The sequence below is a fragment of the Labrus bergylta genome, chromosome 5 (assembly GCF_963930695.1).
Source record: "Labrus bergylta chromosome 5, fLabBer1.1, whole genome shotgun sequence".
Taxonomy (NCBI): Eukaryota; Metazoa; Chordata; class Actinopteri; order Labriformes; family Labridae; genus Labrus; species Labrus bergylta.
Genome location: NC_089199.1, coordinates 3347954 through 3365233, shown reverse-complemented (window position 1 = coordinate 3365233; position 17280 = coordinate 3347954). Strand labels below are relative to the sequence as shown.

General features: G+C 40.3%; 2 protein-coding genes across 3 annotated transcripts; both read right to left on the bottom strand.

Moving 5' to 3' along the window:
- Positions 1-3451: 3451 nt before the first annotated feature.
- Positions 3452-6194, bottom strand: camk2n1 (calcium/calmodulin dependent protein kinase II inhibitor 1). Its single transcript, XM_020634250.3, has 2 exons — positions 5555-6194; positions 3452-4776 (listed from the first exon to the last, which is right to left on the bottom strand). Exons 1-2 carry the CDS (start codon positions 5721-5723, stop codon positions 4703-4705), a joined length of 243 nt encoding a protein of 80 aa, XP_020489906.1. The 5' UTR covers positions 5724-6194; the 3' UTR covers positions 3452-4702.
- A 255-nt stretch (positions 6195-6449) lies between these two features.
- LOC109984275 (trypsin-like) lies at positions 6450-15169 on the bottom strand. Of its 2 annotated transcripts, none has more exons than XM_020634364.3 (5): positions 14721-15169; positions 13508-13667; positions 11539-11680; positions 9930-10196; positions 6450-8561 (listed from the first exon to the last, which is right to left on the bottom strand). In XM_020634364.3, exons 1-5 carry the CDS (start codon positions 14776-14778, stop codon positions 8391-8393), a joined length of 798 nt encoding a protein of 265 aa, XP_020490020.1. In that variant the 5' UTR covers positions 14779-15169; the 3' UTR covers positions 6450-8390. The 2 variants fall into 2 exon arrangements, with proteins under 2 accessions (XP_020490020.1, XP_065810628.1); XM_065954556.1 differs by having other exon boundaries at positions 8419-8609.
- Positions 15170-17280: the final 2111 nt, after the last annotated feature.

Sequence of the window (17280 nt, the reverse complement as noted above, 5' to 3'; positions counted from 1 at the left end):
CTCGTGCCGCTCGCACTCCCTCTCTTTCTTTCAATCTGTCAGCCTTCCTGCTCGCCCTGCCGCCCTTCTTCCCGTCTTCCCTCCTCCCTCTCTCCTCTTACCTCTTTTCACTTTCCTTGAAAAACAGTGAGAGAGTGTTTAATGTTAATTTTTAGTCTTTGTTTGCTGTTATTTCAATTTGTGTTGCTCTGCTGTGAGAGTCCCATCTGTTAAAACCTGGACTCTTAGCCTTTAACAGGAAACATTAAAAGCATGCAGTTCAGATATTTTGGACATGAGCTAAAGGTGGACTTATATCTGAGGAGGAATTGACGTCATCATAAATAATAATGATTTAGCTGCAACCACATTGAATTCAACCATCATAAGCAGGGTTGTTTTTTTATTTTAGTCAAACAATGAGATAAGGCTCTACCTCACAAAAATACTTGATCTACATCCCCATTCAGAAGCAGAAAGAATATTTTGGTGTGCTATGAAAATGAATATATATTTATTTTCTACCAGAAGTGCAACAAGGACTGCATTTCCCCTTTTCCGTCTCATCAGCGGTCGTCCTTGTGAATTCCCAGCAGAGTCTCAATAGGCAAGAGGATACCTGATCCCAATGCCAATTGAACTCGCCTCACACACACACACACACACACACACACACACACACACACACACACACACACACACACACACACACACACACACACACACACACACACACACACACACACACAGGGATTAACACTTATATAGGTATACATCTATCGAAGCACAGACATAACAGAAAACTGAATAAATAGATATAAATAAATGCATATATGAATAAATACATCTTCACATGTATCCACATGCACTCATGCAGTGAAATGAAATGCAAATGCCTCCTCAGCCATTTGCATGCAGTACACATTTTATGACAGCATCATATGAAGCCCATTGATTCAGGACAAGACAGAGAGGAGGCGATTTTTTCCCAGTGAGCTACTCATCATGTGAGGTCACTGTGGGAATTTCCCTGCAACGACACTAAGGTCAGATTCAGGAGTGGAGGAAGCTAATACTGGGTGAGAGTCAGACAGGCTGTAAAGTTATTTTTGTAAGCCTGTGTGTGTGCAGCTAATAGCTAGCTTTAATGGACCCATGAATGTTCCTTATCCTTTTTATTCACTATCCCATTACTCATTCCGAACTTCACTGATTAGCCTCACATCAGTCCTATTTATAATACCTTCCTACCACAATATGATCTAAGTAGTTGTCAAAGAGCTTCTCATGTCTTTACTGTCATTACTGGAGGCCTGTAGCTTCAAAGTCAAGAGGGTCCTTTCACACCTCTTTAAGCAGCAATGGTCATCAAGCGCTTAACTTGAACTTAACCACCCAGCCTGAATGGAACTGCATCTTCTGCATTGTCTTGATTCTTTTTTTTTGTCATGACAACTAGAAGATCACATTTTGACATTGTTATTAGTTTGTCAGGTAAGAAAAAAAAGCTTTTGAAGCATGGAACACTTCAGTTTCTAACTACAACAGAGTACCAACATCATTTTTTTTAATATCTTTCTAACTTATGCCAAATCAAAGTAGTGCTTTTAAATGACTGTATTTTAGTCCTTCTCTCTCCCGCTCTTTTAATTTGCATGTATCTAAATGTTTACATTTCAGTTGCTGACTTATAGTAGTTGAAAGCTTAGTATCATCTTGATACTGCATTGAAATGATGCTGTGGTGACAGATGACAAGTGTAAATGTTAATGTCCCACATAGTAGTTGCTGTTCAGGTGTCAGTGTTTCAGTGATTCCTAATCCTCTTTGCTCTTGCAGTTTTTCTGTTTGGCCCTCGTGATTATTTAGACCAAGTGTACTGTAATGTTTGCAGTGTTTGTCAGTGATGCACCTGCAATTTAGCTGTTAAGGCTCTGAGTCAACTTGTCCTGCGTTGCTGTGAAAATAAACTCTCTTTCCTTTCAAAGCTCTGCTAAAGGTGACACATGCCTGTAATTGATATTCCACTTTCTATGAGTCACAGTTGTAGTTGTCATCGTAGTGATTTTACTACAGTACGGTATGAGTGGAAAAATGATGAAGTGTAGTGAAAAGAAAAGCTTCAAGAGTGATGGGGACAAACACTGATAATAATTGCAAATCTGTTTCTGTGTCTGGTTGACAGTTTGACTGTGTGGGAAATATTCTCGGAACATGTGTTAAGACCGATCAGACCAAAGCGTGGTTCAATCACATCATAAATTCACTGCAACATTTTTTTATGAAAGCAAGCTCCTCAGAAAAAAACACACAATTTCTACCTAAATGTAACGTCCTCTCTCTCTCTCTCTCTCTCTCTCTCTGTGAGGGGAAACACTGTTACTGCAGTGGGCGCCATCGTCATGGTTGACTGCCGTCTTGGAAGAAGGAACTATTTTGTCAGGATAATGCGGTCACACACTGAGTGAATAGGGGGTCTTGAGAGTAGAAGGCACAGATAAGAGAATGGAGAACATTCCATTAAAGATAGCGATGCTATCAAGTCGGGGTTTGGGGAAGACTATTCTGCAATGAAACTCCCCCCCCACCACCACCACCACCACCGCAGCACCCATCGAGTTAAAGGTGCATCTGTTACCATGGTACCCAGCCTAGGCAGCCTCTCTTCGTGTCTGTCAAGATTGGGCAGGTAGAGATACGAGCTATGCTGGTCTCGCCTCTTGCCTGCAGTTGGAGCTGAAGCGGACATGTGGGCCTCTTTTGAGTGTGTGTCGTGTGTGTGTTTGCTGCATGTATGTGTTCCCAGCAGTCAAGGGGTTTAAGACACTGTACGCTGACAAGAGACTCGTCACACGACATGAATCATTTAGTCACCACAGCAGAGTTGGAAATGTCACGTCTGATCAGTGTTCCTCATGCCTCGGCAGCCCTGCACTGTTTACATCTCAGAGAATCAAAAAAAAAGGGAGGACTTGGTAAAAAGAGAGGGAGCTGTGGGTTTCTTTAGATGCAAACAGACATTTATTGCATTTGGAAGCAGTGGTGTACATTTTTCGCCCCACAGAATCATTTGCAATACTGTAGCACTTCACAAGATTGTAGTCTGTTGTGCGGTTGCCCGATCCTCTCAGGACAAAATGTGGATTTCCGATTCTTGAAAGGATTATTTGCTCGTCTTCTTTTTCCCCTCGTTTTTATCTCCTTCCATTTTCTGATCTTTCCAAGGAACGCGATGCTACTTTTCCTCTTCCTTGGCAGCCCAGATAATTAATCCAATAACAGGAGAAAAACTGTACAAGGAACAATATCCAAAAGTCAGCCTGTTTTACGCCATTTTTCATGATCTATCTTATACAAAACTATACTTCTGTGTTTTTGCTACAGTTTTAAACAATTTACAAACAAAAAAAAGCAACATCAGGTACGGCATTCCTTAAACTGTAAACCACAATCAATACTAAACAGTAAATAGTACTTTGTCATAATCTTTATTACAAGATATTAGACCACTGTACAAATCAGTGTGAATCGTACAGTACAATGCAGAGTTAAGACTGTTTTCTTGAGGTTCGTCATTCAAAGCTGTATACGAGGTGCTTCAAGAATACACAAGAGTTTCAGAACTTCTGCCGTGCATGCATGATTTCAATATTTTTGCCATGCATGAGTTGGTATTCAGTGTTTTTAAGAAAGAGCCCTAAAAATTGGCAACCCAACAAAACGACTGAATCGTAAGAGGAAATGTAGAAAGCACAAAATAAAAAGAACAATTTGTCCGGTTACAGTTTATCCCCTCACGAGATTTGGCACACACGATAATGCACAATGCAATATAAATAGTTTATCAAGAGGGTGTGTACAGTCAGGTTACAGTATCAACCAATCCAGGTGAAAGCCTGGGAAGCTTACAAACAGGTGGGAGGAGGTACACGGTATATAAATGACTTGTTAGCTGCAAAGTATGGTAACAAAAAAACACTCAGGCAACATCGCGAATCGTTAAGAGAAAAATAATGTCACTCTCATTCACTCCCCTTTTTCTCCAACATAAAAAAACAAAACACTCCCTCGGGCCTTTAGTCACAGCAGAGAACATGTTCCAAAAGATCAATAAATAAAGTCATCAACACAGAGAAAGAACAATTTACAGCCTCCCACTTTGTGCAAGAAAATATGGGCTACCTTTTCCATATTTACAAACTCTGATATTAATTTGCCCTCCATCAAAATGAAGAGCAGAAAGAATGGTACCATAGGTTTTGATTGATAAGATATAGGAGAGAGAAGTATGTGCTTTAGTTTTATATCAGATTTATTTCTGTTTCCTGTCCCTGATTTCTGCATTTCGACAGCATCCACTCCTCCTTTCTCCACCTTGCCCCTCCCCCCCCCCCATCGTCTCTTGCGTTTGGATATATGGCGAAATACCCTGGAATCAGAGTTGTGTTTGCGTGAGTGTGTCTGTATATGTGTGTATATGTGTGTGTGTGTGTGTGGGAGGGGGTCCACCTGGGGGGTCTCCTCTTGCTGCCATCTCCCGCCCCTGCCAGTGTGTGTCACCCGGATGGCCATGACTGACTGGGAGAGGAGGGCGTGGAAGTGCTGCTTGCTGCCACATGAGAGAAAGTGCTTATATACAGTGTCTTTGGATTAAAACTGGTAAATATCGCCATACAAAATTTCAAGACAGTCTTTTTGGGGGGTCGTCTGAGAGCCAAACCCTCTAAGCCTCGGCTGGGGTCTTCTCTGTCCCATTTTTCAGTGCTTCGTCGTCGCCATTCTCATCCTCAATCACAACTGTGGATGACAGGGGGAGAGAGAGAGTTAATGAAGGGGGGTGTGCTCATCTTGGTATGGCGTCTTTAAAATTCAACCATCGACTGACAGCAGGGCATGAAAGCCCAGAACCATTAGCACTGCGCTGTCTGAGTAGAGGCGATGTGTGCATGCATGAGAGAGTAAGAGCATGGAGAAAGAGATGGATAAACATGAGCATGATCCTGTGTGTGTGTGTGTATAAAAGAGAGTGTAATTAACATTAAGAACGTTCATTTTTTAAATTTTTGCATGACATTGCATGTCTTCTTGCTTTGCAGCTACAGATGCAGTGCATACATGTCTGCATGTTTGTCTATGTTGTGTTTTACTGTGAGTGCATGTGTGTGCATGTATGTGCAACCACAAGTGAGGTTAAAATGTTCAAAGAATGCAAATAAAGAGCAGAAAGAAAACAGCATGACATCACCATGCAAACACAAATGCGATAATACAACATACAAATCTCAGTCATTCCAACCAGTCAATGAAGAGGTAACACTGTTGAGCAGCATTCAGAAGGCATTTAACAGCACGCACTGCGCATACAAGTTGTGTTGCAATGCGAAAAGAATATTTAAAAACTAATACCACACACACACACGCACGCGCGCACACACACACACACACACACACACACACACACACACACACACACACACACACAAAGGTGCAGCCTTCCTTAATTAAGGTGGTATCCAATGTGCGCATTCAACACATCACCATGCGAAGAAATAAAAAGGTTTGATTAGATAATTACCCCGTTTGCTCCTGCCTATCTGCCCGAGTTTGGGCGGACGTTTATTCTGCGAGCCATTGAAGAAGTTGTTGGTGTCTTGAAGACGACAGGTAAAGGAAAGGTGTCCCTCGTCGCCCTCATTTCCATAATGACTCATTTTTTCTTCGTTGAAAGGTAGCACTTCCGACATCTCCAAAATGCGTCTTTATCACTAAAGCGCACGAAGTGAAATGTAGAGCAAGTCGCCAAGCTTGAACTCGGCCGTCTATAACAAACAAAAGAGGAGGGGAGACAAAAAAATAACACAATGCTATCCGCTGACACGATCTAGCCCTTTCTGTTTACCCCGAAGACACGTGTCTGTCTCCGTAGGTATACGCAACAGAAATAAAAACTAAATCAAAATGTCCTCAGTTTCTTCGCTCGTGTAGCCTCGGCAACATTATCTTTTTTTTAAAAAAATATCCAGAGGGTTTCTTCTGTCTCCGTGCGTATTGCTCTGGAAATGGAGGCGCACGTACAACAGAGTCGTGGAGCGCCTGCTGGTTTCGAGCGGCTGAACCCGTCGCACGGAAAATCTGAGGGAGAAATGCAAATTGAGGAGCGATGCAAAACACGGATTCCGGGGAGACCTGGCGAAGGGAGCTACAAGGGGGGTTTTCTGTGTGCAGCCTAGAGAAGCTTCCAGTTGGAGTCGACCGTGGTGGTGATAACGCTCCACTCTCCGGGATCTAGATGCAATCAAACAGTGGCGATTCTATAGGCTGATCAAACATGGCACACTGATGTGGGCTGAGACAGGGCATTTGGGGGGGAAAACGCAGTTTACGCGCCACCACTCGACGCTTTAGAGAACGTCAAATGTTTTCAACCTGTTTAACAACTTGGCATGTTTGTACATTTGTTTGGTCTGAGGGATTTTGAGCATGTTATATGTCCAAAGGGTGTGACCTCAACAGAGGATGGCAGTGTTTTCATAGGCTGAGAGATGTGACTTTTGGCCCCATGGCGCACTTCCAGCTTCAGTGCTGAGGGCCTGCGCTGTTTTTCCACAGTCATTTCCAGAGGACCATTTCCACAGTGAGAATGAAGGCTTCAGTGATCTGCTCCTGATCTGAGACTTTGTTAATGAATTGCCTGGATATTTATTGTGTAAAACTGTAAAGCTTTTTAAAAAAAAAATCATCATTCATTGCTCCAGATTTGATGGTCCTCCAGGTTAAATGATGCAAATTCCACTCTATACTTTAATTTATTAAATAATGAGTCATACTAGACAGCTTTATAGTAGACTAGATGATGATTCATACTAAATATAATAGGAATGAAGTTACCTGACCACAGATGGACCACTTGTTTACTCTGTTAAATGAAGCCCCCCCCGGGTTGTTTTTATTGTTGTTGCCGCCCATCACAACCTACTGTTTACATGAATCTCACTTCTCCAGGGACAGAAGCACAAAGAGATCTCACAAAAGAGAAACACAGTCAGTGATGAAGGGGGTATTACATCTTGACACAAGCTGACCTTTCTCAGAGGAACTTTACCAAATATCCTTGGACAGACAATGACATGAAATGTGATATGTGGACCCGCCACAGAATTAACTTTAGAATGCTGTCAACTATTCACAGCGGAGGTGCAGTCGTGACACGCCTCCTCCCTGCAGACACACAGAGACTGTGATGTTATCAGAGTCTCACCTTTCATATCACAACATCTCAATATCAGTTTTACACACTGTCCATCAGGACGTGATGATTGTCATCATTTTTATTCTGTTAATTCATTAAACCTGAACAAGCTTGTATTGAACAACAGACAAACAAAAGGAAATATAGTTTTTCTATATGTATCAAAACAATCTCTTCTAACATGTCATTTGCAGAGTTGCATGGCATTCTACTCGTACATGTTTTAGATCAAATGATGTGAGATAAATAGTGGGAAAGTCAGCATAGAAAAATGTTGAGACAGAAGGATGGGCCACTCAAATATAGTGTTTATCCAGGAGATCATTGTTTAAGTGTGAAACCAAAAGTCAGCTTGGACTTATTCAAGGTTACTTTCGGATATAATCAAATGTAACGTTTGTGCAAAGTAAAGTGAATTCACAAATAAACTTATTAACCAACTCATGTAAAGTACATACGTATGTCTGTGTCTGACCAAACTCCAAACATCCTCATGGTTAACCCCATTTTACAATAACAACAAAGGTCACCTGCTGAAGGTCAACTAACTTTGTCCTTTCCTCCCATTCAAAACATTCATATTAAACTATTTTGAATCATATTAAAACAGAAGAACATGAGCCTGAAATAGTTTCAACATTGGCTTCCTATTTATAAACCTTTGCACGAGATAAGGTTCATTAAACTGAAGAAGCCTCTTGTGAGAAAATGTTGGAGAAAATATATTTGTCTTGTTCATGACTTCAATGTGAAGGTGATTGGGGGAAAACACATTTTCATAAGCCTTCAAGGAGAAAAAAATGGAAAATGAAAGGACTGAAATAACCTCTCTGACCTCTTCAGATAAGCATACATGTGCAATACTCAATCTCCACTCACCCAGTTCTAAGCATGTTCTGAATTAGGATATTTATCACAAGTTATTAGCTTTACATTACTGGATGTATATTTAGAGGACAGGCAGCTCATAAAGTGCCCTCTGTAGTAAATCCAACAATAACTCTGCCAGAGACATTTATTGCTGGTGAATGAAAAAAACAAGATGCATCATTATTATATTGGTATACTGAAAACATGATCAGAATAGCAGTGGCTCGGAGAACTAGAAAAATAAGTCTCCATCCAAAAAACTCAGTATACAGCATTTTTATTATCTTCTTCATCAGTATCTGGTACAGCGATAGTGTGAGCGGTAGATGTTTTGGTCAATCCACCGGCGAAATTTGGACACAGCCGAGTAGACTCCTGGAAACTTAGCATTACCACAGCCGTTGCCCCAGGAGACAACACCGTAGACAAGCCCCCCACACACCAGAGGCCCCCCAGAGTCTCCCTGCAAGGACGAGACCACACCCTGAACCAGCTATCATGTCACATGAACCTTGTTAAAAAAAAAAAACAGTTTTTCATTGTTAATTGTATAGTCGTTTAGTGTCCTCTGATGTTGGTCTTACATGGTACATTAATTTATGCTTATTTATACTTATTTACAAAATTGATGTATCAGACATGTTAGCAACATTGGGTCACCTTTATTGTAAAACAGGCCAAACATGGGTTCAATGGTAAATTGTAACTTAAATCTCAAGACTCTGTCATAGTCCCTTCAGTATAATCAAAGTAAAATGATCTAATTCTTCCAAAATAAGAGCATCTGAAACTCATTAATAGTCCTGATATTAAAGATATAAAAGTTCAAAGGTGAGAAATATCCTAGTAGGGGCTCCAGATTGCCAAGCGGTTATGACACGCTTCCCACATAGAGGCTATAGTCTTGGTTGCAGCGGCCGTGGGACTGAATCCCCCCCCCCCCCCCCGACTCTATCTAGAGAATTGCTGTTGAAGCCACTTTGGCTTTTATGTGGATTCATTACATTTTTGACCTTTGCAAAAAATATAACCTTTAACATGTCATGCTTCAGATTTCACATGGAAATATCTGAGAGTCACTCGTGCCTGCATGTGATCTAATCACAAATGTAAGATGTTACACATTTGATAGAAATGGTGGTTCATTCTTTGGATCTCTGGGGACATTTTTGAATGAAAAAAAATGGTCAACAGAAGCTAAAACAGACTTGAACAGATCACTGGATGGTTGGATTCATAAAGCTCTCCCTGCCACAAAGTTGCCTACTGCAGGGTTAAATATAGCACATTTTAATTAGTCATTCAGCTCTTTACCTGAGGCAGAATGTAGCCTACTGGTATATCACACATTGAATTCCATGTTATTTTCTTCTCTCACCATGTTGGAGCAAAAAATTATTTCTTGATACAAATAATAAAATGAAAATCATATGATGATGGCAGTGGCTACAAATGACACTACTTTAAATGTAAAACAAGGTTTTTAGTCCTGATGCTATTTCAGGCTTATTTTATGCTGTAACTATCAGAACTCTTGAGGGTTGACTGCCACGTCTGTTTAATAAAAGCTTGTAGCTGAATCAACACTGACATGATGAACTACATCCTGAAACTGTCAGGGGGATGAGCTTCCCAAAACTGTGTTATTGTATCGCTTTGATATGAGCCGATGAAAAGAAGACAATCCTGTGCTATCTGATACACGCACTGAGAATAAGGGCTGATACCTTTGATCATTTATTATTTCTAAATGTATTTAATCACTTTGCAAAGATCAAATGATAACTTTTTGGAGAAAAAAGGGGTCAGAGTGGACAGTGGGTGTGCAAACCTTGCATGCATCTTTTCCTCCAGTCCTGTAGCCAGCACAGATCATGTTCGCTGTGATGTTTCCATTAAATGACTCGCTGCTGTTACACCTTGCACTCGAAACAATCGGTACAGTCACAGTTCTGAGGGTGAAGGGGGCCCGGCCTCCACCTGCACTGTTGTAGCCCCACCCAGACACACGACAAACCAAGCCCTCGACCACTCCTGTCCCCTGCTTGGGCAAAGGCGCCAGAGAGACATATCGGTTCAGGACCATGGGGGCTCGCAACTGCAAAATCAAAGGACAGTTTGAGAGTAGGAATATGTAAAGGAAAAACATGGTTCAACACTCGTGTTATCACTAACAAATATATATAATCTGCTCTTCATTTTGCTGCTATGTTAATGTCTCTTTCTTTCTTTATCTAGCCCCTTTCACACATTAACTACATACCGGGAAATTATCCAAAATTATCTTTTGCTTGCCAGCACATTCTTTTCCACTCTTACGTTTATTTAGTTAATAATATTCCTGATTACACATAGCATTGATGTCTGAAACTGTCCATTGATTTGCAGTTGGGACCCCCTTGAAAACGAGATGATATACCTCAAGGGGCTTATCCTAGTATAATACAATTTCAATATACAGTATATAAATATTGATTTAAAGGAAAAAAAGAGTCATAAGAGAATCAGACTCTGTTGCCATCTTGGATTTGTTTTAAATCTTTGCAATGTATCTCCTAAGTTATATCTTGTCTTCTGAGAGCCCCCAACTTGTCCAACTGACATAATCAGCCCCGTTGAGGGTCATGTGTGAAAGGGAACTTCAGTGAAATGTAAGGGACATGTTGTCCCGGAATTTCCTGGAAATGATCTGATTTGCATGTGTGAAAGGGGTTTCAATCTCTTTATTGATTCCTGCTAAATGGTTGCTATGTTGCTCTACAGTTGGATTTCTCTAAAACAATATCAAAGACTACACTCTTCACTTGCCTCTTATGTAAAGTGTCATAAGAATACTTTGCTTATGACTTGGCGCAATATAAATAAAAATCAATTGATTTATTGATTAAGAAGTTATTGATCAATGATTATTTTCCTGATAATAAGCAGTTCTTTGATAATCATTTTTATCAATGTTAAAAATGATGTTGTCAACTGTGTTGTTGAGGACTCCAGGCGTTCTTCTGGTCTCTTTCTGTGCTTGAATGTTGTCTTGTTTGTGTTCATGTTTTTTTTTTTTTCTTTTCTTGTGAAGCCAAAGACAATCTTCCACATTGTGTACATATAAAGTTGTATTCTATTCTGTTCTATAATAATTGATCAACACCTCATTAGTCCCCCCTCGCCCCTATACAAATGTATTGTACACAGCCTGTAAACTCTGCTCTCAACAATATTTTGATTTGATGGGGACATTCAAATTAAATATGAGTATCTTTCTGAGAAAATTTAAAACCTATAATCCTACAGTACCTGCCCTGCTACAAAAATTACAAATTCCACATATTTGCTCAGGGTCAGACTATTTGCAAATTTAGTGAACAGCATGCATTAATTAACAAACTGAAAATATGAAACGGTTAGGTATGACAACAATAAGGATATGGTTAAGACTGCAGTACCTTAATGAGCATGATGTCAGCATTGTTGGTGCTCTCGTTGTAGAGCGGATGGGTGACCAGCCTGTGGGGTTTAGCGTACTGCTCAGTGCCCTCGAAGGAATTCACAATGTAGTCGCCTGCAACGATCATCATGTGCTCTGCCCTAATAGAGATGAAAATTCCATTTTACTTCACATGTTTTATCATACACTAAAACTGTAGAGATCACAGCCAAAACATTAAATGTTTTATAATATTTCCACAGGGAGAAAGAGGAGACAAAATGAGCACACAACATGATGCCAAAGTCACAGTGCAGAGTGAGCACATGCAGACGTAAGAGTGTCAGCCAGGAAACAATGGCTTACTGTGTGCAGACAGAGCTGGGACAGTATTACAGAATTACGGCCAATTTCCTGGGTCATGTCAAGATCACACTTCCCCCTTGTCACAACTCAGCTGACACGACCACATCTGTGCACTGTTTGACTTCCAAGTGGCCTGTACACTCTGCATCAAGTGGTGTGATTTTGACGTTAGCTACACTCATAGTAAAGTGGATGTTTACTTTGAGGGCATCTGTTTAGACCATCTGCTCTCATTATAACATCATGCCAAGTGAGCTACTACACAATGACTTCTACATAGTTCACTGCAGCAGAGAAACATCAGTGCCCGTGCAAGTGTTACAAAAAATGGTTTATAAGAAAAGTAATTTTAAATCATTTTGAGGCATTAGGAGGCAGCTTTTCTTAAACCTTTTAGAATTTACAAGTCAGGATTCTAAAAACAAACTGTTTTAGAACAAGACAGAGACACAGCCATGTACAATTCAAATACAATTGGCACCATGAAGTGGAGCCTGTCATGATTTGGTCTCATTAAGTTTAGTTTCCATGTTTTAATTTCTCCTGTCCATCCTGGTGTTGCTTGTTTCCCTTGTGTGTTTTTGTATTAATGTTTCATAGTTTAGTCTTTGGTGTTTCCTGTTTTATTTTGTAGTTTCTTATACTTGTGTTTCTTTGTTACATTCTTGAGTTCTGGTTGTCTTTAGTGTTTCATGATTTAGTTTGTAGTTGTCCTCAGTGTTTCTTGTATTGTATTCCTGCCTCTATGTGTTTCCCTCCGTGTTGATTACCCTCATTGTCCTCACCTGTGTCTTGTTAGTCTCACCTGTGTTTGATTACCCCTGTGTCTATTTAGTCTCTGTGTTCCTTCTCTCGTGTGGTCAGATCATTGTTGTAAGTTGCCAGTGGTGTGTTGTCGTATGTTGGAGTGTCAGTGTTTCCTAATGTTTCTCAGTGCGTATCAGTTTTTGGATTTTCTCAGTTTGGACATTTTGATAGGAAGTTTTAGTTTTTGCCTCCTTGTTTAACTAAATAGTTTTAGTTAATTCTGCATGTGGGTCCAGTTCCTTGTTTTTCCCCTGAATATGGCAGAGCCAAGCGCTAACAAAATGCCTGTAGTTATCGTAACTTTTTTGAAGGTTAAGATACTCGCGTCACAGTCTACCTGGTTGATCCTGCCAGTAGCATATGCTTGTCTCAAAGATTAAGCCATGCAAGTCTAAGTACACACGGCCGGTACAGTGAAACTGCGAATGGCTCATTAAATCAAAGGAACATAGAAGCCCACAATGTCTGTAACGATTTGTGTTAAGGGTTTTTTGAGAGATTATTTAACCAAAAAATCACTGACTGAAATATCTCTACTGTTTGTCTGGACACTGGGGTGTCTGAATTTATATTCTTCGATGCTTCAATAGATACATGTCTTTATTACACTGAGCACATTTTAGTCTGGGAAAAAGGCGGGGACTGACCAGTCGCACAACAATTCCATCCTTGGAACCACACTGCTAGCATGGCTACACGACAAACAAATAAAATCATGTAACCTTACGAACATGGAAATAATCACACTGTGGTATTACAGTAATACTCTCAACAGATTCAGCAAAAAGGACCAGCGACTACTTTATCATTCTTACCCAATGTTACAGTGAGCTGCAGTTAGCACCCAGTATCTGTGAACCAGTGATCCCCCGCAGAAGTGTTGACCCCTGGTGCTCTGCAGTGACACCATGTATCGGATGGAGTTTGGTGCAGCAGTGTGTCCGCCTACAATACGGCCCTGCATGAGCACACGACCTGTGTATGAACAATAATATTAAACAGATGTTTTTTGTAGATTCCTAAAGATGTTTTCATCTTTCACCCGAAAAGTTCATTCATTTCTGTTTGACTGGTTGAGCATCTTTCAAGTGGACAAAACAAAATGTTCCCCCATTGCTGTAAAAAAAAAAAGAAATGGCTCAAAAGCTTCCCCATGGCATGAATTTCATACTCTTAAAAAAGTCCATTCCATAAAACATGAAAAAAAGTATTTCGGTGAACAAAAGGGAAGCATAAAGAGTGAGGCCCTCTTAATCCCCCTTTCAAGCCCATTGACTCAGCCTAACAATTAGTGGTTTTCTGTCACCTGGGAGGCCACCATGTAATGAAGGTAATCCAATATAACCTGACCTTCTAGTGTCACCACCTCACTCTTGGCTCTGAAACATAAGAGAGGGGCTCTTTTATGACTCTCTTATGCAACAGCTCAACTTCTGTACATCAGCCTCAGGGTATACAGAAGAAGTGGTGGGAACAGTATAGTCGCACTCATGGAAGTATTTACGCTTTTCTTGTTGAAATCATGGCTGGAAAGTAATAGGAATATCTTTACATTTCAACCAGAATGATTATTTTGCTTCTTGTTAAAGTCTTGTTCTAAAAATGTATACAAATGACTAGTCACATTTTCACAGGGGGGATATTTTCCAGACAAGCCAGGAAACCAGTTTACATTCAAGAATGTTTCTGTTCCATTATGACTAAAGAAACAAGATATATTTGAGAGATTTATAAGGTGCAAAGACACATTTTGTTACCAATGGAAGGAGCCAGGTGTTGGTGTTTCCCTCCGTTCAAATTCTTTGTGCTAAGCTAAGCTAATTAGCTGCTGGCTCTAGCTTCATATTTACCACACACACATGAAAGTGGAATTGATATTCTCATCTACTGTAACTCTGAGGGGAAAAAAAGAAACATGTATAATGTATGATATGCAATGTATATCATATATGTATACATGTTTCAGTTTGTAACGTGTACAAACTGTTGAATTATTCCTGCAACAGAAGGTTGAAAAGTCGTACTCACTTTGGACTGTTGTGAGGTCCAGAAGCACACAACACAAACACACGAGCAAGCTCCTCATAGCTGTGGAGGCCGCTGTCCTACACCCTACTAAGCCAATGCATTCAGATGACCAGTGTCCTCAGCTCCTGTCTGTCTGTCCGACCGTGGGTATCCCCTCCTTTCAGGAAAAAACTAGGAGTCACAACAACCTTTATCCTCCAGTCTCCTCTGACAAAAAAAAAAGTTTTTGATTTCATCCTTGACATGACATGAAGCATTGACTGAAAAGAAAAAGGGCACCACAAAGTTCACCTTCAGAATCTTGCAGCACCCCCTCCCCTTCTCACCGCCATCCCATGCACTCACCGCTTTCTCATGGCTTGATGAGAGGGCTTTACACTGTTGCCATGGCAACACAGGGTACTGTGCCGAACAGGTTCATCTATACTGTATCAGCATGCTCCGTCTGTGTCATCATCCAGTCTTATCTGTGCTGAAATGTTTCAACAGCATTCTGTGTGTGTGTATGTGTGTGTGTGTGTGTGTGTGCGTGTGGGTGGGTGTGTGTGTGTGTGTGCGTGTGTGTGCGTGTGCGTGCGTGTGCGTGTGCGTGTGTGTGTGTGTGTATCTGTCTGCATCTTTGTTTCGAGCTGAGGGGGTATTCTATGCACAAGTGTTCCTCTGTGTTTTTATGAGTCATGATAATAACTCTCTATTACCAGGCTGATCATCACCATTATTATTATCATCTTCTTCATCATCATTCTTTTGGCGAGTCAGCATCCTCCGCAGCATGTGAGGAGAATCTTGCCTGACCTCCTCATGTCCCACATTTAGAGCGAGCTGAATAATTGATGCTTCACCCAGTAGAGCGGGAGAGACGGCTTTGTGTGGCCTCCTGTTGTCAGGTGTTTCCTGTACCGACACTCGCCTGTCTTCACTCAAAATCACCTTCAAACTATAGATTTCTTTTTTATTCGAAACATTGTTATGCATATCAACTGTTTTTGTAAATGATGCCAGTCATTATTAATTGTTGTTTTACCTTAAAGACATATTTTCTCATACACCACTGTTTGTATCTTTCACAAAAATAGATTTTGACATTGTCTTTATACCAAGCTACAAAAGTTTTGCAGTTATATTTTGTTTAAAGGCTTTATATGTGATTTTTCACACTTAAATATAATAGAAATCAAGTATATCCTCTGAAAATAACTCTGTGAGTCATGACTGTCTACAATGGGTGTAACACCCGAGTCCCACTGTCTGTGATGTTTTCAGAGTCCTATCTTCACTTTGTTTACATCGCCAGGACGGCCGGCTGACTCCTCCCCTCACTTATAAAAGTTGTTTAATTGAGGGACTAGAGAAAAGAAGAATAACATACTGTACTCACTGCTTAACTGTGTTTCTAGATCACGCTCATTTCAGGTAAATTTACATGCAGTGTGAAGATATGAGCATAATAAAGATTGCTAACATTAGCATGCTAACACAACAATGCACCGCAAGTTGTTTTGGTTTCATGCTGATGCTCAAGGGCGACATCTGCTGGATTAAAAAATCACATATAAAGCCTTTAACTGAGACAATTAACCAAAATCAGGTCATTCCTTTCTTCTGCCGTCTTGGAAAAATCATCAATACATTTTATTTCTTTCAGACTCAAGTACTGTAAGGCAATTTACTCATAAGCATATTATGTAGTTCATTCAAAACACTGCTGCCAACCCTTTTTTAATAAGAAATAAGAAAAGGGAACATATAATACCTGCCCTCTCTTCTCCTCACTGGATACCTGTGAGTTTTAGACATTTTGAAATCGTTCATTGTTTCAGAGCATTAAATGGCGAGGCTCCAGCCTTTATCTGTGATATGATAACTCTCTATGAGTCTGGCTGTTGCATGCCATCCTCCAGCAGGGCCCTACTAGCAGCTCCTAAAACTGAGCCGTTGCAGTGCGAGGCCCACAGCTGTGAATCTTCAGGCAGGGAGATTCAGTGTCCTCTTCTTAAAACTCAACTCAACTCAACTTTATCTATATAGCACTTTAAAGACAACATAGTTGATCCAAAGTGCTGAACATTGCAGAAACAAAGCATTAGAAAGTAACAGACAAGAACGACAACAATAAAAAAAGAAAAGAACAAGTGACAGTTAATTCCAGTGTAACAAGAGAATAACAGAGCTATGGATTTTTTGTGCTTGATGGGTTACTGAACATTAAAAGCAATTGAGTATAAATATGTCTTAAGGCGAGTTTTAAAAACACCAATAGTGTGAGAGAGACGGATGTCCGGGGCAAAGACTTACACAGTTTTGGAAACGACTTTAGTAACTGTTGGCTGCTGCATGTGTAGCCCACTTCTTTACCAGTTGTTTTTATTGATTTATATGTTCAATTTATTCTTGATCCTTATTTACCTGTTTATTTGCTTTTATATATTTGTTTTACTTATTGTCTAATTTTGTATTTTTCTTTTACTATTTGTCCCTGTTTTAATTGTAAAGCGCTTTGCCACTTGTTTTCAATGTGAATAAAATGATTATCGTGATGTGTTGCTAGCAGCTAAAGACC

Coding starts and splice junctions, on each gene's coding strand:
- camk2n1 (XM_020634250.3), bottom strand. CDS start 5,723: ATGTCGGAAGTGCTACCTTTCAACGAAGAAAAAATGAGTCATTATGGA. Junction 4,777..5,554: donor GATAGGCAGGAGCAAACGGG/GTAATTATCTAA, acceptor TGTCATCCACAG/TTGTGATTGAGGATGAGAAT.
- LOC109984275 (XM_020634364.3), bottom strand. CDS start 14,778: ATGAGGAGCTTGCTCGTGTGTTTGTGTTGTGTGCTTCTGGACCTCACA. Junction 13,668..14,720: donor GGACCTCACAACAGTCCAAA/GTGAGTACGACT, acceptor GTTCATACACAG/GTCGTGTGCTCATGCAGGGC. Junction 10,197..11,538: donor CTGACATCATGCTCATTAAG/GTACTGCAGTCT, acceptor TTGATTTTGCAG/TTGCGAGCCCCCATGGTCCT.